General features: G+C 41.8%; 1 protein-coding gene across 1 annotated transcript in view; it reads right to left on the bottom strand.

Annotated features, from left to right (window-relative positions):
* Positions 1-24,710, bottom strand: part of SLC24A2 (solute carrier family 24 member 2) — a 135,473-nt gene that overhangs the window by 11,278 nt on the left and 99,485 nt on the right. The window contains 2 exon segments of the mRNA XM_072988874.2: positions 4,872-5,000; positions 19,593-19,666. Coding sequence (XP_072844975.1) covers positions 4,872-5,000; positions 19,593-19,666 — 203 coding nt within the window.

Raw genomic sequence — 24,710 nt, 5'->3', positions numbered from 1 at the left:
CCAACAACACAAGAGGCGACTCTATACATGGAAATCACCATGGAAATCATACCGTAATCAGATTGATTATATTATCTGCAGCCAAAGATGGAGAATACCTATACAGTCAGCAAAAACAAGACCTGGAGCTGATTGTGGCTCTGATCATCAGCTTCTCATAGCAAAATTCAAGCTTAAATGAAGAAAGTAGGAAAAACCACTGGGCTAGTCAGGTATAGTCGAAACCAAAACCCTTATGAATACACAGTGGAAGTGAAGAACAGATTTAAGGAACTCGATTTGGGGGACATGCTCGTAACATTGTATAGGAGGCAGCAACAAAAACCATCCCAAAGAAAAGGAAATGCAAGAAAGCAAAGTGGCTGTCCAACGAGGCCTTAGAAATAGAGAAGAGAAGGGAAGCAAAATGCAAGGGAGATAAGGAAAGTTACAGAAAATTGAATGCAGACTTCCAAAGAATAACAAGGAGAGACAAGACGGCCTTCTTAAATGAACAATGCAAAGAAATAGAGGAAAATAACAGAAAAGGAAAAAAACAGAGATCTGTTCAAGAAAATTGGAGTTATTAAAGGAACATTTTGTGCAAAGATGGACATGATAAAGGATAAAAATGGGAGGGACCTCACAGAAGCAGAAGACATCAAGAAGAGGTGGCAAGAATACAAAGAGGAATTATACCAGAAAGATATGGATGCCCCAGACAACCCAGATAGTGTGGTTGCCGACCTTGAGCCAGACATCCTGGTGAGTGAAGTCAAGTGGGCCTTAGAAAGCATGGCTAACAACGCCAGTGGAGGTGATGGTATTCCAGTTGAACTATTCAAAATCTTAAAAGACGGCGCTGTTAAGATACTACACTCAATATGCCAGCAAATTTGGAAAACTCAGCAGTGGCCAGAGGATTGGAAAAGACCAGTCTACATCCCAATCCCAAAGAAGGGCAGTGCCAAAGAATGATCCAACTATCGTATAAGTGCACTCATTTCACACACTAGCAAGGTTATGCTCAAAATCCTACAAGGTAGGCTTCAACAGTATGTGGACTGAGAACTCCCAGAAGTACAAGCTGGATTTCGAAGGGGCAGAGGACCTAGAGACCAAATTGCTAACATGTGCTGGATTATGGAGAAAGCCAGAGAGTTAAGAAAAACTATTTCTGCTTCATTGACTATGCAAAAGCCTTTGATTGTGTGGACCACAGCAAATTATGACAAGTTCTTAAAGAAATGGGAGTGCCTGACCACCTTATCTATCTCCTGAGAAACCTATATGTGGGACAGGAAGCAACAGTTAGAACTGGATATGGAACAACTGATTGGTTCAAAACTGGGAAAGGAATACGACAAGGCTGTATATTGTCTCCCTGCTTATTTAACTTAAATGCACAATACATCATGCAAAAGGCAGGACTTGATGAATCCCAAGATGGAATTAAGATTGCCAGAAACATGATCAACAGCCTCAGATATGCAGATGATACCACACTGATGGCAGAAAGTGAGGAGGAGTTAAAGAACCTCTTGATGAGGGTGAAAGTGGAGAGCACAAAAAATGGACTGAAGCTCAACATAAAAAAAAACCCTAAGATCATGACCACTGGTCCCATCACTTCCTCGCAAATAGAAGGGCAAGAGATGGAGGCAGTGACAGATGGAGCCAGGTATATATTGGAACCACAAAATGAAGCATCCACACCAGAATCAAAGAATATGAGAGACACTGCAGACTAAAACAACCATTAAAATCTGCAGTAGCTTAACATGCCCTGAACAAACTGGACATGAAATTCTATTCCAAAATACTGAAATACTGGACAACACCAGCAATCATTACATCAGACTGCACAGGGAAGCCATTGAAATCCACAAGCACCAGCAAAACTTCAACAAAAAACAGGAAAGTGTGAAGCTCAACAAAACTTGGCTCCCACCTCTCAAAAATACAGCGTGCAAAAGGTCAAAGCCACAAGGACAGGGGATCACTACACACAAAAGACCAGCTAATGACACCCATCAACCACAGGAATAGATAATCTCTTCTCCTTAGCACAACAATACACCCACAACAATACACACTAATCACCCATCTACAGACAAAGACAAAGCCTATCTCACAGTTTTAAATACTGCACTCCCAAAGCCAACTATACCAGAGCACAGAGTGCTGTCCTCTGAAGATGCCAGCCACAGAGACTGGCGAAACGTTAGGAAGAACAACCTTCAGAACACGGCCAAAGAGCCCAAAAAACCCACAACAACCATTAGATTTTACTTTCTTGGGCTCCATGATCACTGCAGATGGTGACAGCAGCCATGAAATTAAGACGTCTGCTTCTTGGGAGGAATGTGATGAAAAACCTAGATAGCATCTTAAAAACAGAGACATCACCTTGCTGCATAGTCAAAGCTATGGTTTTTCCAGTAGCAATGTATGGATGTGAGAGCTGAAGAATTGATGCTTTTGAATTGTGGTGCTGGAGGAGACTCTTGAGAGTCCCCTGGACTGCAAGGAGAACAAATCTATCCATTTTGAAAGAAATCAACCCTGAGTGCTCACTGGAAGGACAGATCCTGAAGCTGAGGCTCCAATACTTTGGCCATCTCATGAGAAGAGAAGACTCCCTGGAAAAGACCCTGATGTTGGGAAAATGTAAAGGCAAGAGGAGAAGGGGATGACAGAGGATGAGATGATTGGACAGTGTCATCAAAGCTACCAACATGAATTTGACCCAATTCTGGGAAGCGGTGGAAGACAAGAGGGCCTGGCGTGCTCTGGTCCATAGAGTCACAAAGAGTCGGAGATGACAAAACGACTAAACAGCAATACTCTTTATTAGTTGATAAAGAGGTAGACTTTCTCTTCTTCCTCATTTTTATTATTATTTAATTTGGGCAGGATCCTCACTGCTCTTAAGTGGCACCAAATAATTATTTTGTCACTTTTCCTAACCAGTTCATACTCACGCTGCTTTGCTCAGAGAACCATTTCCCTATCTGCCCCACAGGCACTGAGTTGCCCAGTGACCTACTGCTGTGCTGTGATCTTGGGTGCTCTTGGAAACCAATAGGGTCAGTTAAACTAAGCTAGGTCAACTTTGGTCAGCAATCTTGTGGACAGGGTAGGTCCCATGTATTTTTAAAGGCTTCAACTTCTAGCCTATTCTTCTTCAGGTCAGTATCAGGAGAATAATGCTGGGAAGAGAAGTGTGATATTATTGGTAATCCCCAGTATGCTAGTAGCCTTTGAAAAACATGTGCTGCTGATGGATCCATACATGAGGAGAAACTTCAGTACTGTAGCACAAGATGATTGAGGTGTTTCCTGACAATATACTTAGCAATGTGGGACTACGTCTCCAGAGCCCCTCATCAATTTGGGAAGTCTGATATCATCTCAGGAGTCCAAGCTGCGGCCCTTCCTATGGCTGCAACATCCCATCAAAGGACTGGATGGGCACCACTTTAAGAAAAATCAGTAGTGGCATAGGATGTTTCTACTTGGTTTTGATCTTTCAGTGTTATTCAGCAGCTCAGGAAGGACACAACCTTGTTTCACTTTGAGTCTAGGCATGCTATGGGAAAATGTGATACAGCTACTGAGACATAAAAATACATCTTGGGTGTGAATGTTTCTCTGTGGAAGCTCTGTGGATGAAAAAATTGTAAATATTAAAGATGAAAAATATATTCACAAAAATCTAATTATATAAAGCTGTTTGACTTTCTCTCTTCTCCTGAGTCTTATTACAAGGTCTATTTTTCTTTAGTTAACAAACTTTTCTCCTTAATTTAAGACCTGTACACAACCCATTAAGTGCTTGCAGAATTTAAGGGGAAATATTTCTTATGCTTACAATATACTTCCAGGTGCAGTGTATCTAACGAGGAATCTTGTGCGTAACAGATTTTTGCTTTGTTTCATTTTGTTTTTTTGCTGTGGTAAAAAAGCAGATGGAATACAAAAGGGGGAAAGGTGGGAGGGTCACAAACAGAAGACAATATTGTCTAGATTTCTTAGAAAATACAAAGAATGATACAGGGCAAGTGAACAATGAAAGTATTATCCAGAAATACCCATGGTCACTTTTCATCCTTGATGTGTTATCTGTCAGCTTTTCAGAAGAGACTGTGGGTGTGACCTAGCCAAGGATTATGTGCTTAAACAGCTAAGCACAGATATTGGTTGAAATCTGGAGACTTAAAAATGCTGAACATTGGCTGTACTGAATCCTGTACTAATTCTGTGTTATGCAGAGTATGAAATATCCTGCTAAAACCTAGAGTTGTAAGAGGAACACTAGAGCTATGCTAAAAAAACATGCATTCTTAAAGTTCTGGTGTTATTTATATTTATACAGAAAAATGAAGAACTAAAAAAAACAAGGTTTTTTTTAAAGGATTGAGACGCTCATTTTATTGAAATCCACATGCATACAGTATTCTCAAAATGAGCACAGGAACCTCTGTTGACTGACAGATGCACATCGTGTTGGGTGCTTATGGAATCTAAGGAAAAATATTTCTTAACCACCTGTACCAGTAGAGACATCTAAAGAAGTAGCTCTGGGGATCAACGTGAAAGATTAATACCATATTTTATAAGTGGCCATTAAATATTTATACAAATAAATGGCAATAAATTCACAACTAATCTCAGTAGGCAAGAGCTCGAACAGCTCAAATTAAATGTCATTTACCATGGTGCTCATGCCAAGCATTTTATTAACTAGGAAAATAATGGGGGCTGAGAAACCACAAATTTATTAACGGGTAGCCAGTAATTTAATACATGTGCAACATCTGCTCTTTAAATGAAATGGAAGTGCCTGTAACATCTGAATTCATACATAAAGCATATGGTGTTTTACTTACTAGATTCCTGACATCAGGCAAGGTAAGCCACAAAGGAAAAACAATGGGGAAGATGAACAGATAGGTAAGCTGTTTGCGTGGGGTGTCAGGCCAGGCTAGGCTAAGTGGCTGATCTTCATCTTCCTCCTCCTGTTGCAAAAGACAAATAGGCAAATAAATATAGTTCCAGTAATTACTATGGCTCAAAATGAAAAGCATTCTACAAGTGTTACTATTTTAATGGAGGAAAAGTAGTCATTATAAAATATTATAAAAAACTTTCTTCAGCTACCATGTTTCCCTGAAAATAAGACAGGATCTTATATTAATTTTAGCTCCAAAAATTAGGGCTTATTTTCAGGGGATGTTTTATTTTTTTCATGTACAACAATCTACATATATTCAAATATTGTCTTGTCACCTTCTTCTGGTTGCTGCACAGTGGTGGAAGGTGGGGTTTCACTTAACTGGCGCTTATTTTGGGGTAGGGCTTATATTACGAGCATCTTGAAAAATCATACTAGGGTTTATTTTCAGGTTAGGTCTTATTTTTGGCAAAACAGGATATTGAGAGACCTTGAGCTGCTCACATCCTCTCAGTCTGACTTACATTAGAAGAATATTATGAGGAAAAAGTGGTGAGGAGAGGAGCTTATGCAGGACTAGTGGGATATAAATGTTAAGTTACAAATAAGTAAATAAAGTAAATTTGCATATCCTAAGAGGGATATCTGTGTTTTTTGGACTACAACTCTCAGAGATCCTCAGGCAGTATGACCACACCGAACACTGGAGAGTTATAGACGTTGTCGTCCAAAACTACAAATATACACATTTCTAATCAAATTACTTTCCTAATTCTATTCCTATTACATCCTAGCAAAAAGATGTCTGGTGGACTCTATCATCCCAAAGCAGTAACATGTCAGGCTAGTTTGATGGTCATATATGAATTCAATAGATAAGTACTTGTCACATGACGTTTTCCTGAAAGGAGCTAGCCATGCATTGGTCCCTCGGTGTGTTAGGCTAAATCCTTTTTGTCATGATAGTTCAATAAGCTGTTTAGTAATCACAAAGAAAAAAATGTAGGTGCATAGTTCCTTCTTTATTGGATCTAAGGTGCCTTTTCTTTTCATTTTAAAATGATCTTTGCTATAGTAGACACAAACGATTTTTCCCTGCTTCCATTTCCATAGAAACCAGCAAAAAAGAAGCATGCGTGAGTGGGAGAAAATGTTAATGTGAAATTGAATGTTATTTTTAGGACAGTTATAGGTCAGAACAACTATGCCTGAACTTGATTAATTGCCAAGCTAAAAGAAAGGTGCTTACTTTTTGTCTTTTAAGGTTAGACTAAAAAGTATTCAGTGAGAATCTTCTATAGGCCCTTTGGCTTTTCTTGTCTTTTTTATCAACCATATTCAGTGTAAAGCTAAAAATGCACAATATTATAGAACAGAACATTTTAATATTATGATGAAGAAAATATAAAACATGGCCTTTCCTTCCAACAGAAGGTGGCACGTTTTTTTTTTTAAAAGCAACTAATATTATACTGCCTTTGATATGAGAAGGCTTATGAAATACATATATATTTAAATTAATTAAATTTGTTCTTTTTAATTCAGATGATTAAGGCTACAACCCCATATGCATACCTGGGGAGAGGCTCAGTGAAATTAATAAGGTTCACTTCCAAGTATCTATGACTAGGATGGCCCGATGGTCATATGACAGATGAAATACTGTTTCTTTGAGTAGTAAGTCATAACTTTTGATTTTTGATTGCTAATTCCTAACAAAGCACAACTGAGGAATAAAGCTGAGGCAGACCCCGGGAGCTCATGACCAAAGCGAGCAAACAGGTAGAACTAACATGAGTTTTCTGGGGGAAACACTTAACAATTTTGGGGGGGGGGGGTTCTGGAAATATGGGTTATTTATAACAGGTAGTTTTAAATTAGTGAACTTTTCCAGCTACATCCAAGGTAAAAAATTAAAGAGAAAGGTTATCCACAGACAAATACCGTAGATCAAAGCAAAAAGCTACCAGGAACTACAGAGGTAAGGGACACTTCAGTTGTGGTGATCTGCAAAGCTTATGCAATGTTTGCCTTTGGTGCATGCAAACAGCAAGTGCAAACTGGTGGCATTGCTAGAAGAAAAAGTGAGACAACTGGAGCATGTGTAGCCACACTTAAAGCTACAGTGAGGTCGAAAAGTCCGTAGGAATGCATTGAAAACCAACTAATCCATACCCAGCCCAAGAACCCCCCCCCCCCACACACACACATAAGCCCTGAAAGCCCAAAGCCAACAGCGGGCGCAGAGCGGCTTTCAGCTTCCAAAGCCGAGCCCCGAGTGAGGGGAGGCAGGAAGCTGCTCTGTGCTTGGTCGGCTTTGGGCTTTCAGGACTTAGAAAACTGGACCCACTGGCCACTTGTCTCCTGTCCCCAGTGCCCACACTGGGGTCAGGAGAGAAGAGGCCAGTGGGTCCAGCTTTCTAAGCCCTGAAAGCTGGCAGCGGGCGCAGGGCGGCTTCCCGCCTCCCCTCACTCGCGGATCGCCTTTGGAAGTGAAAGCCGCCCTCTGCACCCGCTGCCAGCTTTCAGGGCTTAGAAAGCTGGACCCACTGGCCTCTTGTCTCCTGTCCCCAGTGTGGGCACTGGGGACAGGAGACAAGAGGCCAGTGGGTCCAGTTTTCTAAGCCCTGAAAGCCCAAAGTCGACCGGGCGCAGAGCGGCTTTCAGCTTTTCCTGCCTCCCCTCATGCAGCTTTGGAAGCTGAAAGCCGTCCTGCACCCGCTGTCAGCTTTGGGCTTTTGGGGCTTAGACCTGCAGCCTACGGACTGGAAGGGGGAGGTGGGGAAAGCACCAAATTTGAATTTGGCGCTTTCCCCGCCTCACCCTTCTGGTCCGTAGGTCGATTCTCTGGCTGCAAGTCGAAGTGAAACTTTGTGGCTGAAGAAGTCTGTAGGTCAAAGAGTTCGTAGGTAGAGCCGAACGTAAGTCGAGACTCCACTGTATAAGGAAAGATGAAGTATAAATTGACAGATCTCTTGAGCAGCAGCAGTCAGTGGAGGCAATGGAGGGGGAAGATTAATAAGGGAAATCAGAGGAGGAGAATGCCAAGGAGAGAGAAAAGGTAATGAAGGAAGCACCATGGGAAAGAGCCAGAGTTAGGAGCAAAAGAAGAAGAAGACTATATTCACTGGTGGAACTGCAAAACCACTTTCAGGTTCCTGATGACAAATCTGGAAGACAGCAAGCAGATGAAGTCAAAGAGCAGACCATGCAGGAGTACATGAAAGGGACTGAAAAGCAGAGGTACTGAACCCACACCCTATAAAATGAAGATGAGAAGAGTAGTTTTAATAGGAGACTCCCTACTGCATGGGATGGAAACTGAAGTATGCCGGGAAGATCCACGGACCCACAAGGTATGCTGTCTCCCTGGAGCACAGATTAGGGATGTGACAAAAGGATTGACACCACTCATAAAACCCATACATATCCCTTTCTACTCATCCACGTGGGAACAAACAACACAGGCAAGAGCAATTTCAAAGAGATTCCATCATACTTTGAAGCTCTGGGAAGGAAACCTAAGGACTTTGGTGCCCAGATAGCTTTCACATCCATTCTATTAATACTCAGAAGAGTACAGAAAGGGAAAGGGAAATACTCCAGGTGAAAGACTGGCTACAAAGGTGATATCAATATGAGTGATTTGGTTTTTGGGATTATGGGCTAAGTTTCCTAGAAGATGGACTGCTAGCAAGAGATGACTTGCACCTCACAAGGACTGGGAAGAACGTACAGTGGTGCCTCGCATGATGTTAAAATCGCTGTATAGCAAAATCGTTGTCACGTGAAAAAAAACCATTGGAATGCACTGAAATGCGCTCCAATGGGGAAATACCGCATCATCCAGCGAACATCGCCCATAGAGAACCGCCTGTTTAAAATTGCTGTTTTGTGAAGCTTCTGTCTCGAAAGCAGCCATTTTGCGAAGGGAAGCCAGCCATTTTGCGAAGGGAAGCCGTTTTGCGGAGCCAGAAAAATCATCGTTTTGCAAACAAATGGTTCACGAAGCAAGGACCTAATCAACTTAAAGCAAAAATCCCCCATAGGAAACATCGTTTTGTGATCGCAATTGCGATTGCAAAAAAAGTCATCATCAAGTGATTTTGTCATTTAGCGGGGTAAGCGTCTAGCGGGGCAGCACTGTATTTGGCCACAGCATGAAGAACTTCATCAGGAGGACTTTAAACTGAACTGGAAGGGAGAGGGAGACAGAAGCACAGGGGTACAGATAGATGAAGCTTTATGTACAATAAGAGGAATGGACCGAACACTTCTAATGGGGGTCAATAATAACAGTAATAATCATACTAATATAAATGTACAAAGAAAAGCAGGCACCATATCACACAATCTGTGGTGTCTATACACAAATGCCAGGAGTATGGGAAACAAACAAGAAGAACTGGAAATCTTAGTTCAGGAGAGTAAATATGACTTGATAAGAATAACTAAAATTTGGTGGAACAACTCCCATGATTAGAATACAGCAATTTATGGATATAATTTGTTCAAAAAGAACAGAAAGAATAGAAAGGGAGGCGGAGTTGCAGTATCTGTGAAAAATATACATTCCTGCACAGAAATACAGGAGGAGAAGATTGGCTGTCCCATTGAGAGCATCTGGATCAATATAATTAGGGCAAAAAACAAAAGGAGCATGGCAGCTGGAGTCTACTACTGACCTCCCAATCAAGAAGAGGATGCGGATGAAACTTCTGAAAACAAATTACAAGGATTTCAAAAAGACATGAAGTAGTATAGATGGGAGATTTGAATTATCTTGTTATCTGTTGGGAGGCAAATTCTGCCAGCTATGGCCCTTCCATAAATTCCTGGTTTGTGTGGCTGATAATTTTCTCTTACAAAAAGTGTAGAAAGAAACTAGAGGGCTAGCTATCCTTGACTTGATTCTAACCAGTAGAGATGACTTGGTGAAGGAAGTGGCATTATGGGGAACTCTGGGTGAGAGTGACCATATTCTACTGGAATTCTTGATTTCAAAGGAACCCAAAGCATATATGATTACACATATATGCTGGATTTTTGAAAAGCCAATTTTAACAAACTCAAGAGAATGAAGTAAGGTCCAATGGCAGGAAATTCTAACAATAAAATGTGTCCAAGAAGGGTGGGAATTTCTTTAAAAGGAAATTCTAAAAACAATTCGACCAAGAAAACAAAGTGAGAGACAGCAATAAAGGCCAGTGTGGCTTCACAACTCAGAGAGGACCTGAAAACAAAAAAGTACACATATAGGAAGGAGGCCAAGCTACAAAGGCAGAGTATAGACAAGTAGCAAGGAATTGTATTAGAAGGGCAAAAGCTGAGAATGAGTGGAGGCTACACTAAAAGGAACAAAAAAAATTCTTCGGATATGTGCATAGCAAAAGACAAAGAAAAGAAACAGTGGATCAGCTACTCAATGGAGATAGAAAAATGATAACAGAAGACAAATAAAAGCGCTCAATTCCTATTTTACCTCAGTCTTTTCTCAAACTATAGACTATGATGCTCCCAGCAAATGTTACGTACAAGTGGAGGGGACAGGACTGCGGCTGGAAATTGATAAACAGTCAAGAAATGCCTTACTACCATGAACTCAAATCTTCAGGGCTGGATGAACTGCAATCGAAAATATTGCAGGAACTGGCTGAAGAACTCTCAGAACCACTGTCACGGAAAATGTGAGGTGCTAGATGACTGGAGGAGAGCTAATGTTCTTGCTGTTTTCAAAAAGGGCAAAAAAGAACAAGCTGGGAACTACAGGCCACTCAGCCTGACATCAATCCCAGGCAAAATTCTGGAACAAATTATAAAATGGTCACTATACAAGCACCTAGAAAACGATGCAGTAATAACAAGAAGCCAACATGTATTTGTCAAGACCATCTCATGCCAGACTACTCTGATCTCATTTTTTGATTGGGACAGTGGGAATGCTGTATACCTTGACTTTAGCAAACCTTTTTACAAACTGCCCCATGATATTCTGATTAGCATGCTAACTATGTGTGGGCTGGATAGAACAACTGTCAGGTGGATACACAGTTGGCTACAGAATTGTACTCAGAATGTGATGATTAATGGCACCTTTTCAAACTGAGTGGAAGTAACAAGTGGGGTACCCCAGGGTTCAGTCCTGGGCTGTGTGGTTTTCAACATTTTTATTAATGACCTAGATCAGGGGACGCAGGGAATGCTAATCAAATATGTGAATGACACAAAATTAGGTGGAATAAGTAACACCCTGGAAGACAGAACCAAAATTCAGAATGATCTGGATAGGCTGGAGCACTGGGCTGAATACAACAGAATGAAAATGAACAGAGATAAGTGTAAAATATTGCACCTAGAAAAAAGAAACCAAACACAGTTACAAGATGGGAAATACCTGGCTCAGCAATAATACAAGTAAGAAGGACCTTCAGATCGTTGTAGATCACAAGCTGAATATGAGTCAACAGTGTGATGTAACTACAAAAAAGGCCAATTCTATTTTAGACTGCATTAACAGAAGTATAGTCTCCAAATCCCGTAAGGTATTCATTCCGCTCTATTCAGTGCTGGTTAGGCTTGATCTTGAGTATTGTGTCTAGTTCTGGATGCCACACTTCAAGAAGGATGCTGACAAATTGGAACAAGTTTAGAGGAGGGCGAGAAGGATGATCTGGGGGCTGGAAAACAAGCCTTATGAGGAAAGAATTGAAAGAACTGGGCATGTTTAGCCTTGAGAAAAGACGACTGAGAGGAGATACAGTATATCACAGAAGTGAGTACATCCCCTCACATTTCATAAATATTTTAGTATATCTTTTCATGTGACAACACTGAAGAAATGACACTTGGCTACAATGTAAAGCAGTGAGTATTCAGATTGTATAACAATCAAAATAATGCAACACACAGCAACAAAACTGCTGGCAACAAAAGTGAGCACACCTTGTACAATCTACTGGGTCTCAAGTCTTGTGGCCAGAAAATATGTCTGTCAGTAGTTCTCAGATTTACTGTAGATTCCTGAATGCTGTAGGACTGTAACTCTCACAGCCAGGCACAGCTACTGATCTGGACTCCTCAGAGTTGTGGTTCAAGACTACCTGAGGACCTAGGTTTGGGAACCATTGATGTACATCACACACTCACAGATGCCTAAAAGATTTCCTTGAATCTGGGTGTGATGCATCATGGGTAAAATATGAGAGATTACTAGAAAACTCTGGATACTAAATGAAGAAATGCAACAGCTATACAACTGCAAGGGAGCACTGAACAAATTAATTTGACTCTGAATTGACTGGATCTTGCTTGTACACTCTGCTTCCAACCCAGAAATGAAACTTATTTCCCATATTGGGTTACAATATCCTCAATGTGATGGAAAGCCAGTGCTAAGATTTACTGTGGGATTCTGATCTGCCATTTGTTTTGCGACATTATAAAATATACGTCAATGTTTGGAAAGTACATTACTGTCAGATTTTGAAAACTGTTGTGGGTGTCAACATGGTTGTGCTGTGTATTTATTTATTTATTGAATTTATACCCCGCCCATCTAGTCAAATTGACTACTCTGGGCGGCTAACAGCATATAATATAAAACAATTTAAAATATAAGAACAATATAACACATCAATAGACAATACTCAAGATGGAAGATAAGAAAAAGTAAATCAAGTAGTGGCTTGGCCTTTTAAAGACACCCAGCGAAGGGGCCATGTGGATCTCAGAAGGGAGGTTATTCCAAAGGTGAGGAGCCACTGCTGAGAAGGCCCGGTTTCTTATTTTTTCCTTCTGGGCCTCCCTCAGCGTTATGCTCCTCAACCTCACCTCCTGGCTAGATTGAGTGATATGAGTAGATTTAGGTGGGAGAAGGCATTTTGCCAGATATCGAGGCCCTAAACCGTTTAGGGCTTTGTACATAAGCATTAGAACTTTGAAATCAACGCGGAACCGAACGGGCAGCCAGTGTAAGGCGGCCAGAGTGGGAGTGATATGTTGATGCTTCCTCACACCACTAAGAAGTCTGGCCGCTGCATTCTACTCCATTTGGAGTTTCCGCATCGATCTCAAAGGTAGCCCCACGTAGAGAGCATTACAGTGGTCTAATCTCAAGATTATGAGTGTATGGACCAAAGTGGTGAGCGACCAGACATCTAGATAGGGATGCAGCTGGGCAATCCGCCAAAGATGGAAATAGGCGGTGCAGACCACTGATGCCACCTGGGATTCCATGGTAAGTGCCTGGTCCAGATGGATCCCTAAGCTGTGAACCTCACTCTTCGCAGTGAGAGTCACCCCCCCAAAAGAGAGGGAGTTTTCTAAACCGCTGATGGTAGGTCCGCCCACCCTCAGGACCTCCGTCTTGTCCGGGTTCAGCCTCAGCCCGTTTTCCTGCATCCATTGCAGTACAGACCCCAAACAGCACTTCAGGGACACAACGGCATCCACTGTGGTTGGAAAAAAGGAGATGTAGAGCTGTGTATCATCCGCATATTGATGGCACACTGCTTCACACCCCCTGATGACCTCGCCCAGCGGCCTCATATAGATGCTAAACAGCATTTGAGAGATAGTCAAGCCCTATGGAACTCCACAATTGAGGCTCCACGGGGCCGAGTCACTCTTCCCAAGCTGAACTCTCTGAGGACGATCCCCCAGGAAGGGCCGGAGCCAGGCCAACACCAGGCCACCAATTCCCAACTCGGAGTTCCTCCTCAGGAGGATACTGTGGTAGATGGTTTCAAAGGCAGCTGAGATATCGAGGAGGACCAACAGCGGCAATTTTCCCCTGTCGGCTTCCCTCAACAGGTCATCTAACAGGGCAACCAATGCCATTTCTGTACCATGGGTGAAGCCTGACTGGAATGGATCCAGGGCATTTGTTTCATCCAAGTGCGCCTGAAGCTGATTGGCCACCACCCTCTGGACCACTTTGCTAATGAAAGAAACATTGGCGACGGGCCTATAATTGCCGATATCGTCTGCCGCAAGATTGAATTTCTTTCGAATGGGCCTAATGAGTGTCTCCCTGGCCCATTCAGTTGCTGTGGGCCTGGCTGCTTTGATTAGCCAGGCCAGAGAAGGGTCAAGGGAGGAGGTGGTGGCCCAATAGCGAACTAGCGCTTTGTCCACAATGTCTGGCTTCACAGGCTGGAAATGATTAAAACTCACCGGGCAAGGTGGAGCGCTGGACATCTCTGCTCGATCCACTGTCACCAAAAAAAGAGAAAGCTCCCGGTGGATGGCTTCCACTTTAGATTTTAAAAATGCCGCAAATTGGTCAGGTGAGATACTAGAATGAGGCCCTTCACCTTGACCAATTCCAGATACAGTTGTGCCTCGCTTAACAATGATAATCCGTTCCAGGAAAATCGCTCTTAAACGAAAACATCGTAAAACGAAATTTAAAACCCCATTGAAACGCATTGAAACCCATTCAATGCGTTCCAATGGGGTAAAAACTCACCGTCCAGCGAAGATCCTCCATACGGCGGCCATTTTCACTGCCTGTATAGCGAAGAATCCATCCCTAAACACAGCGGGGAGCCATTTTAACCACCCAGTGGCCATTTTGAAACCGCTGATCAGCTGTTAAAAAACACATCGTTTTGTGAAGAATCGGTTCCCGAAGCAGGGAACCGATCACCGCAAAGCAAAAAAACCCTATTTAGACCATCATTTTGCGATTGCAATTGCAATCGCAAAAAGATTGTCGTACAACGACCTCGTCGTAATGTGGGGAAATCATTAAGTGACATACCACTGTAGGTCACGAACTATACGGAAAATTTCCGCCTGCTGATCTGAAGCCTTGCTTATCCGGTCACCGAGGTGAACTCGGCTAGCAGCCCTTATCTTGGCCAGATAATGGTTAGTCGCGACCCTGACAGCTTCCCTATTATAATCCGTCGGTTTCTTTCTCTACTTGCTCTCTAGCCTTCTCCTAGTTTGCATCATCCCTCGTAGTGTAGTTAAATCTAATTATATCCAATAACTCAGGTTGCTTTTTCTCCATGCAGTTTATTTAAAATACAGCCATCTCAGTGTTGTGGTATTGAAGATCAAAGCTCCTGACTCTGCAAGGTTTTCCACTGAACTTAAAAGATACAACACAGAATGATTACACTCTGAATATTCTATGAGATACAACTGTGTTCCTTTGGCACCATTTTTCCTGAACAATTTCTGAGATATAAGTTACAGGAAGAACAGATGTCCATATTGATTTGTTCAGTGCTGGGCCATTTTGTGTTTCCTCTGAAGAAAATATTCCTTGTTAGACAGAAGGCAAGGTCCAAACAAAACTTAGCTTTCTTAAATTGTGTGGATTTAATGGGAAACCAAAGCCCAAAGAGAATTTTTTAAAAACATTTTAAATTAATTTTCCAATCTATCTACATTGTTTGTGCTTGTCAAACATCGTGTTACATACTTGCTTGCAATTATTTGTTTTTTACATCTCAGTGTCTTCCCGATTATCCCCCCAAATTCCAACCATCTTTCAAACCATTCATATACAGATTTTAGTATATAATATAACTATTATCATAATATTACTCTCATATTATATAAAGTTCTCAGGATCTTCTAATAACATTCTTATTGAAAGTGGTTCCAGATCAATGACCCAGCTTTATATCTAGTTTAGTTTGCCTAAAATAAAAAATCACCATATTACATCTTTACCCTGATTCGGTCTCCCTTATTTCAATTTAGTTCTCCTTTTAATATATAGAATATACCCTTTTACAGATCCACATGATAAATATAAACATGTTTCCAATATTAAGGGGCCCTTCCTTGTTTTCCCTTTTTTCATCTTTCTAGGTAATTCCCTCTGTGATTCCTCTTTTTTCATTCCCTGCTATATCTCTAAACATTCTGTCATCTTTCATGTCCTCTGATACCATTTTGTAGCTCTGATTGATGTCCACTGACTCCTTTTGTATTTGGTCTATCTTCAATGAGTCTTCCAGGCTTTTTTTTTTTTTTTTTGGTTAATTTTGCTGTTTTTTTTCCCCTTTGTCTTCCCCTGGTACTCTCCTCTGGTCCAAGACTGATGTTTATCTTAGGTTAACTTTCTCAAGCTGCTGCTTGGTTTGGCATACATCATCTGTGATACTCCCATTTCCTTCCTTGTTGTTTTCTGTTGCTTGTGGACTATAGTCCTTCTGATGTTGATTAGATAATTTTGCCTCTTGATAATGAGATCTCACGGTCGTTAATATTTTTTGAAGCATAGATTTTATTTCATTCCAAAATTGTCCTTGTTGTGCCATTCTGTTTCTGCTGCCTAGATGCTTATAAACAGATATTCCAAATTTCCAGAATCATTTCAAGAGTTCCGCTTTGGCTATATAAAGTTGAACCAAATTCGACCCAAGGAACAGTTTTTGAAAAATCCACTTTAGGGTTAATTCCAGCCAGAAGCTCACGAGGAAATAAACAGTTTTTCAGACTTAAGCAACAACAGTATATTCAAGGTCACATCTTCTGGGAATCATTCCAAATGCTCTGGATAGTCAAAACAATGTCCACACTTAATTTGCAGGAAGGTCTCTTAAGCTTATAACGCCAGATTGTAAATATTCTTAAAGTATAATTTTAAAAAGTTACTTTCTTCAGCTATCCCTCTCACCAGATTTTCTGCCGCTTTAAAAAGTTACTGAGATAAGATACCAATTCTTTTTTTCCATATGTAAGGGTACGTAGGCAATTAGTTGTAAAAAGATTCTCACCCGATGGAAAAACAGCGATGCCAGGTGCTGTTCCTTGCTTCTCTCAGCTGGCTGCCAGCATCTTGGAAGCTCACCGAAGCTGCTTATTTCTGCCCGTTGGCTGATTAGGGAGTTTCCTGGATCGAACTGGGGTGGCCGCCGCCCCCCGTGATCAACAGGCTTTCTCCCCCAGTTCACCACCCCTCCAGGGTGGTTCCGACACCCTACGGTGTCCCAAAATGGGTCAGAATTCAGCCCAGAGGACAGAGCTATGCCCTCCTGCTGCTTTCTCATCGCGACGTCAAGCCGGAAGTCGAAGCCCAAAGAGAAATTAAAGCACCTGATTATTCTCTGTGTCAGCAAGAGATAGTAAAGAATGTGAAAAATAGTCCAGTTGTATATCTTTTTCTCTTGTGCTCCTGGGCTTCTTTTGTTCAAATAAAGTCTTGAGATGCTTTCAACACTGAATTCTAGCTACTGGTGTAAATCAAAATTACTTCATAAATGACTCAAAAATTCATTCTTTGTCAACAAGTAATTATAGACCTAATTGTCCTTCCATGTAAACTCATTCCATGTAAACCTCACTCATTCACACTTCACCACTAACTATGGGCTCCCCCACTCCTTAACAAAGGAGAGAGTCTTTGAAATCTCCTGTCCTTATAGCAACTCCACTGACAGAATTCCATTTTTAAAAGTGAAGTGATAATCCATGTCAAGGAAGATGTTGGGAATGGGTATTTTATAGTCATTGCTGAGGGAAATACTTTCAAGTATTCCCTCAAACTCTTTCCCTGGTCACCACGTAATTGTATGTACTGCAGCCCCATAAAGACAAGACTTACTGTGGCATATACTCCCCATCCCCTTTGGACTACTGACCATACCAAATTTCATGAAACATAGGAGTGCATAAATAGTTGCATGCTTATGGAACAGGTTAGGTGTTTAAATGAAGGCTTTTAATCATGTTAATTGATTTTTTAATGTGTCAACTAACAGAAGAAAAGGAGGCTATACATTAAAAATAAAAAGAGTAGATAAAAAGCTGAAAGGTGGTAATAAATCCAAAGCCATCAAGTGAGTTTCTTGGATGATTTGAACTGGAGTGTCTCTAGACATAAAGCTATCCAACCTAATAGCTAAACCTGACAGTTGTTGAGTTTTCATAATCTCTAGAATTAAAGCCATGTTCCTCACAAAGTGTTATTCTACCTTATTTATCCTGAATTCGACCCCTTAGTTTTTTTCTGTAATGAAAGTAAGGGAATATATAATATCCATAAGGATATCCATAAAGAAGCAGAATGAACACTAGAAAATCATCTTTTTTGCCTGTTCATGCACTTCCCCTCCATATATCCCCAGCATATGGCAACATATGGCCCATTTAATCTGTGGTGGAATTAAAATCTTCGGACATCATATCTGTAGAATATCAGACAGAAACCTCTACCAATCCAGTTTCCTTCCTTCAGTTTCTACATTTTCACCACTCTGTTGTTATCAATATCTTCCTCTGTCTCTCTGCTTACATAAGACAGCAAACCTATTATGCTATTTGTATTACTGGGTTGAAGTACAGGTCATCCAGAATAAAAGAATATGGGTTAAGCGGCAGAACCTGCAAATATGTAGTTTTATCCATCTCATTACTAATAGCTGACAAACGGCAGTGTTAGGAGAAAATACTTTGCTCAATGCCACCAGTTTCTCATAATGGTGCAAGGTGATATGTACATTAATGACTCAGGCAAGATTCTAGAAATGTACCCTGGAAAAAAACACTGCTGACTTTGGCCTTGCCTTGCATAAAGTGATAACTCAACAAATCTAAAATAAATACCGCCCCCTTTGCTGTAATCACATGGCATTGTTATATAATCTTCCATGCAAGCATAATTTCTTCTTAATCTAATAGCTTCATGGAAAGACATTTCCTTTCTGAGCCATAAGAAAAGTTTTTTCTCCCTGTCTCTTTTTATACAAAATTTAAAAAACACACCTCACTAGGAAGACTAAATGAATCAAGCTGGATCGGGCTCACTTAGCTACACCAGATTTCTACTTGCAGAACTGGATGTTTCCAGTGCGGGCATGAAACCAAGAATGCTCTTTATCACACTTTCACTTAGCTATCATGGATAGCTCCTCTGTGTTTTGCTTAATTCTCTGAAAAAGTGGTTCTCAACCCTGAATTCCAGCATATGGTTTTCTGAAATGTCATAACTCTGAGCAAAACATGAAGTGTGGGCTATATGTGGCTTTCAGAGATTCCTTACACCCCCCAATAATAGTTTCTGATTAAACCATCAAGACCAGAAAGCATGATTTTAATTTAAATTAATATCCTACGGACAACTTGTTTTGCTTTTTTAGAAAAAGGTGTTTTTTTAAGAACTGGAAGTGGACTTCTGATGGTTTCCAGTCTCAGCAGGAAAGAAAGAAAGCCTACAGGGCCAGGAAGTAAAAAAAATGGTCTCTAAATGACCCAGAGTTGTTTACTACTGCCACAGATAAGCTTGTATTGTATAGTATATATATTGGGTCCTAACTAGAGATGGGCACAAACTGCTGATTTGTTGGTTCCTCCCAGTTCATTTACTGCCGCAACAGGTGTTGAGTGGTTTGACACCCTGCTCCCTCCAGTGGGTCCCCCCTTGAAAGCAGTGTCCCAGCTTACCTCCCCCACCTCCTCTGGATGCTAATTCTCAGTGGGTGCTTGCTGGAGGTTGCGGTGGTAAACGAACCGGGCCAAACTGGCAGTTTGTGCTCATCTCTAGTCCTAATAATGAAAAAAGGAGTTTCGGTTTCCCTCCTCCATTGTTCTGAAGTTTATAATCATGAAAGTACTCTGAGGTACTTGAACACAGAGTCAAACATAAATACATTTGGAAAGGTAAAGAAAAGAAAAATGGAAAAAAATGAGCAACCTCAGAAGCACCAACAGCAGTTCCATTTTGCACTGGTCCATCATTTGGTGGTGTGACAGCAACTTCAATTTTTTCTGAAGTATGATAAACAAATTAAAAAGAGATACAAAATTAAAATTAAGGTGAATGAGATATTTTTATCACAGTCCTATGTATCTCAGTGAATAACTAATGATAAATTCATAATGTGCTCTGTGAAAAGTCATTATCAGAAAAACTACTGAAAACTAAATTTATTGAAGACTTTACTTTGCAGCCAAATCAATTAGAAGAGCTCTGTGTTGCAGTGGTTAAATTGCAGTACTTCAGTCAAGCTCACAACCTAAGTTCAATCCTGACAGAGAGGTTGGTAAAATGAGTAACCAGACCACTTGGGGGGGGGGGGGCAAAGTGCTATTTGCATAGTAATGTTTCCAACCACCCAGAGAGTGCTTTAGCACTATGTGATGGTACAGAAGTCAAAACAACAACAAATCAAATGTTAATAGAGACCAAAGCAATAACTTTGATCTTATGGCAATGAATTTATCATTCAGATCTTTTCCATATGGCTGCTAGAACAGAGGTAAAATATCTGATCTTGTGTCTACCTTGCAATTATCTCTTGAAGACTTGGCCAACTCAAAAGTGCTTGGGAGGAAGCCGCTAAGGGGCTTAAACTTGCAAAGTTCCCATTATGCAACTAGAGAGACAGTCTGTGATTTGCCCCTCTTTGCCCATACTTGGGTATTTATGGGAACTGCCACTGAGATTCTCCCAATGCCAACTGTGGGAAAGCTATCTGATCTTTCAGGATAACTGAAGACATACTATAAATTTCCATGAATGGTTGAAGGAGAAAAAAGCCATGAAAAGTTATGCTTTCTCCACAGCATGTTCCTGATTTGCAGCAACTTTCTAAAAAAGGTTGTGAATGTAGGCTGGGAGTGTGACAGAGAAGTTACTTACCTGTAACTCTGGTTCTTCGAGTAGTCCTCTGTGAATACACACTAATCTGCACTCGAGCAGAGCAGTTTTGGAAACTTTCACAGCTTTAAGCACTTAGTGCCAGGACCTCCCCTACACCGGCTATATAACTCCACCCCCGGCACCCAGTGCCTCAGTTCTAAGGAACCGACTGCCACTGCCCAACATGCCATGGCACACGTGATGAACAGCGGGGAGGAGGGTGGGACGTGTGAATACACAGAGGACCACTCGAAGAACCAGAGTTACAGGTAGGTAACCTCTTTTCTCCTTTGTGTCCTCTGTGAACACACGGTAATGGGTGACTGGCAAGCTGACCAACCAGGAGGAAGAACGTCACGAAAGTGCAGATGCCAGGACAGTTCACCCTACTACAGCCTGAGCCTTCAGCTGGACATCCAGGCGGTAGAGCGAGATGAAGATAGACAGAGTGGCACATGTGGCAGTGTGGCAGACATCCGCAATGTCCAGTCCACAGAGAAAGGCTGTTGAGGATGCTACAACTCTAGTAGAGTGAGCGCTCACTGATTTTGGAAGAGGAGTCTCTGCCAAATCATAGGGAAGACAGATGGTCTGGACCATTTAGAAATGATATGAGAGGAAGCCAGTACTCCGAAGGAAGAGCCGGCAGACAAAGCAAAGTGGTCGTGTGATGCACATAATATGACAGAGCACGCTTTACATTTAGAGCGTGCAAAGCTGTCTCAAGCAGTGAAGATGGCGTGGGAAAGAAGACAGGAAGGCTGGTTCAAACGGAAGGCAGAAAATACCTTAGGCAGGAAGGTAAGGTCTGGCTGTAAGGTTACTTGGCAGAAAGGAGGACCTGCTCTTAGTGTAGTCAGTCCTCCAGCCTTGCAAGCTTAAGGATATCACCAGGAGAAAGGTGGCCTTGAGGCAGACTGCAGATGAAACCGGTAAAAGGAACTGAAGGAATGTGTCTAGAGACATTGGCCTAGTAAGCAAATGTCGTATTGATGCAAAGTGACAGAACGCCTACCCATTAAAGGAGTAGGTCAAGGTGGTGTGATGAGATGAGATTTGTGATTAAAATCTTGTAAGGAACATGGGTTTTGTAATTAAGAAAAATGCAAGAGAGGTTCCATCTTGTTTCTCTGTATAAGGGATCTTTGCAATGCTAGCAGGTTGTTTGCTAGTGAGAGCTCAGAGAATGCTATTCTAAGAGCATGAGAAGGAACTTTGTGATAAGATAGATGGGTATTGTTGTGACTCTTTGCAAAACCACAGAAACCCAAATAACATCTGTTACCCATGAGAGAGAAAGTCATGTGGTACAACAGGATTGTTTGCCTAGCAACAGACTGTGATTGGATGACATCGTGGGAAGGAGCAGATAAGGACTTACCAGTTACTCTTGAAAAAGGAACTTTTACCTATGGACAATGTCATTCGTGACTCACTCTAATGTCTTTCAGGACCTATTCCTAGGTCACCTATGGCCTACACACATGGATTGCTCATACATGCACTCAGGGTATACTTTTGACTCGATTCATGGACTATTCCTATGGACTACTCTTAATGGACTATTCTCTTGGATTATTCTCAGGACAATGGGACATTTGCTTTTACAGAATTTTTCCTTTTGTACAGTATTTTCATTTACAGGATTAATGAGGACTATAGACTTTTTCTGACATAATGGGACTATTTTGTTTTCCTGATGGATTACCTTATTGGAACTGTTTTTATTCATTTTATTGGCTTTTTGAATTCTTTTACTGTTTTTGGACACTTGCATATTTTTCATGTTTTCTTCGCCTCACTACAGCTTGGTAATTAACCAGCATAATGATTATTTGTTGGCTTTTGCATAATTTGACTTTTTCTTTAAGGAACTTACTTTTTCTTTAATAAAATAATGATTATAAAAATTAATTGGTTTCCTGAACAGTAAACTTGTCATAGGTCATCTGATGGTGCTTGCCTCGGCCTTGCATACTTAAGGAGTCCTGCCTGTGGTGCGTGATAAGTCTAAGGACTACAAAGCCCACATGGTTTTCTAACAGTAATATCTGAAGGTACAAGGGTGTTCTTATTAGGGCAGACTTGTAAGATGGAGAGTTGTACACGTCTAGCTGAGTTCTGGGACTCACTCAGCACATTTTAGCGTGTCCATTCTCCTGATTACTCTCTGTCCGAGCATTCACGCATTCTCCAGGGAACCGTGTTTGTCACAGGTGGTAGAAGGTTTGCGAGCATGATTGAGCACGTCTATTACTGTTGGGGAAGACTCCAAGCTGACAGGTAGAGGGACTCGAGGTCTGGATGAGATATCCTATCCTTGTCCCGAGATAGTAGGTAAGGGACCAGCTGCAGCCTGATGTATTCTGCAGCTCACGGGATCAGGATCGAGAACCATGGCTAGCGATGCAACCAAGCATGACATTTGCACACTCATGTTGGACTCAAACAACAGTCCTTTGAAGAAGGGGGAAAGGTGGAAACCTGTAAAGGAGGCCCCGTGACCAATTCACCAGGAAAGCATTCCCTAGGGAGCTGCAGCTGATGCCGGTTGGGGAGCAGAACATGGCACACATCTTGTTTGTCCAGTATGCGAAAACGTCTATATCTGGAATCCCCCATCAATGACAGAGACGGTGTCGTCAAGAGCCCACTCATGAGAGCAGAACTGTAGTCTGCTGAGATGGCCTACTACAGAATTGTTCTCGCCTGCCAAATGTAAAATGTGGCGAGCATAACACCATTCTGAAAAGTTGATGGTGTGAACGAGAAGGTGAAACAAGTGAATGCTGCCCTGCTTGTTTATATAATAAACTGCAGTGGCATTGTCTGATGTGACCTGGACTACCCAACCTCAGAGTAGGGGCTCAGAGGCCCGAAAGGCCTTGGTGATTGCCAGGAGCTCCAGCGCAATGATATGCAGGCTGGCTATTCTCGTGGACCAGCAGCCAAGGGCAACATGATGGCATAGACAAGCCCCCCCAGCCTGGTGGGCTGGCATCCACCACTGACTGAACCAACCTGGTCAAGAGACCAAAGGGTCTCCCTATCCATAGGTTGGTGGGGGGGAATTCCACCAGTCCAGTTGTGCAGCAAGTTCTGGAGTCATCTGGAGCAACGTGGATGGGTTGTTGCAAGATATCTGAAAGAGTGAGAGAAAACAGGCTTGAAGGGACCGCATCCTCAGTCGAGCATGCTATCCCACAGCTGCAGTAGATGCCATCATCCCCAGGAGTTGCTGGACAGTGAACCAAGTGCCTGAAGAAAAGGAGCATAACAAATCATGACTTTACACAGACTTGTTGTCAGGGGGAAAAAAGCCTGCTTCAAGAAAGCATCCAAAGTCGAATTAATACAATTTACACAATGTGCAGGTTGCAAAGTCGACTTCTCTGTGTTGACTTTTATTCCTAACACTGACAAAAGAGGCAGTGATTCTCCCAACTGAAACCCTGAGAAAGCGTTGATGGTCTGACCCAATGCCAGCATGAAAATGAGCATCTTACGGTAAACTCCTTGGATGTAACATGTGAATAACAGAGTTCAAGGAAGCCATACAGAATCTTTGTGGAGTAATAAAAGAATTCAGGCCAGAGGCCTCCATCCTTTTTTGGGGGGTGGCCATAATGTGGCCCGTGACAGGGGGTACAACGAATTCAGTGGCATAGCTGGTGGCTATGATAGAGAGTGCCGAAGTGTTGTACGTGAAGGAACACCAATTCGAAAGACAAGGGGTCAAACGAACTGATTGGTCAATGGCAGAGAAGTCAGGTGCAGTAAAGGGACTGCTCGATTTTGCGGTACTGCCTGCGGTTCTGTTGGTCAGGGCGCTGCCTGCCCACTTGTCTAGGGGGTGGCGACTGGTAACTCTGGGGTTGTTTTGATCACAAAACAGTCATCGTATAATGGTTTCGTCGTTTAATGAGGTAATCGTTAAGTGAGGCACCACTGTAAAGGTGCACAGGAGCTACCTGCAGAATGGGCAGTGCCAAATTCCATAAGTGGTGATGATAAGCACCCATGACAGAGCAATTGGCTACATAGTGGCCAGAAAATAAAAACGGCAACCAAAGAACTCCTTATCTGTTAATGATAAAGGAGGGTGACTATCTGCGGCAACTGATACAGTATAGGTGTAGGAAGATTGGTTGGAAAATCTTCCTCTCCCTG

This window comes from Pogona vitticeps, chromosome 2, assembly GCF_051106095.1.
Source record: "Pogona vitticeps strain Pit_001003342236 chromosome 2, PviZW2.1, whole genome shotgun sequence".
NCBI classification, from domain to species: domain Eukaryota; kingdom Metazoa; phylum Chordata; class Lepidosauria; order Squamata; family Agamidae; genus Pogona; species Pogona vitticeps.
This window is presented reverse-complemented; position numbering and strand designations above follow the sequence as displayed.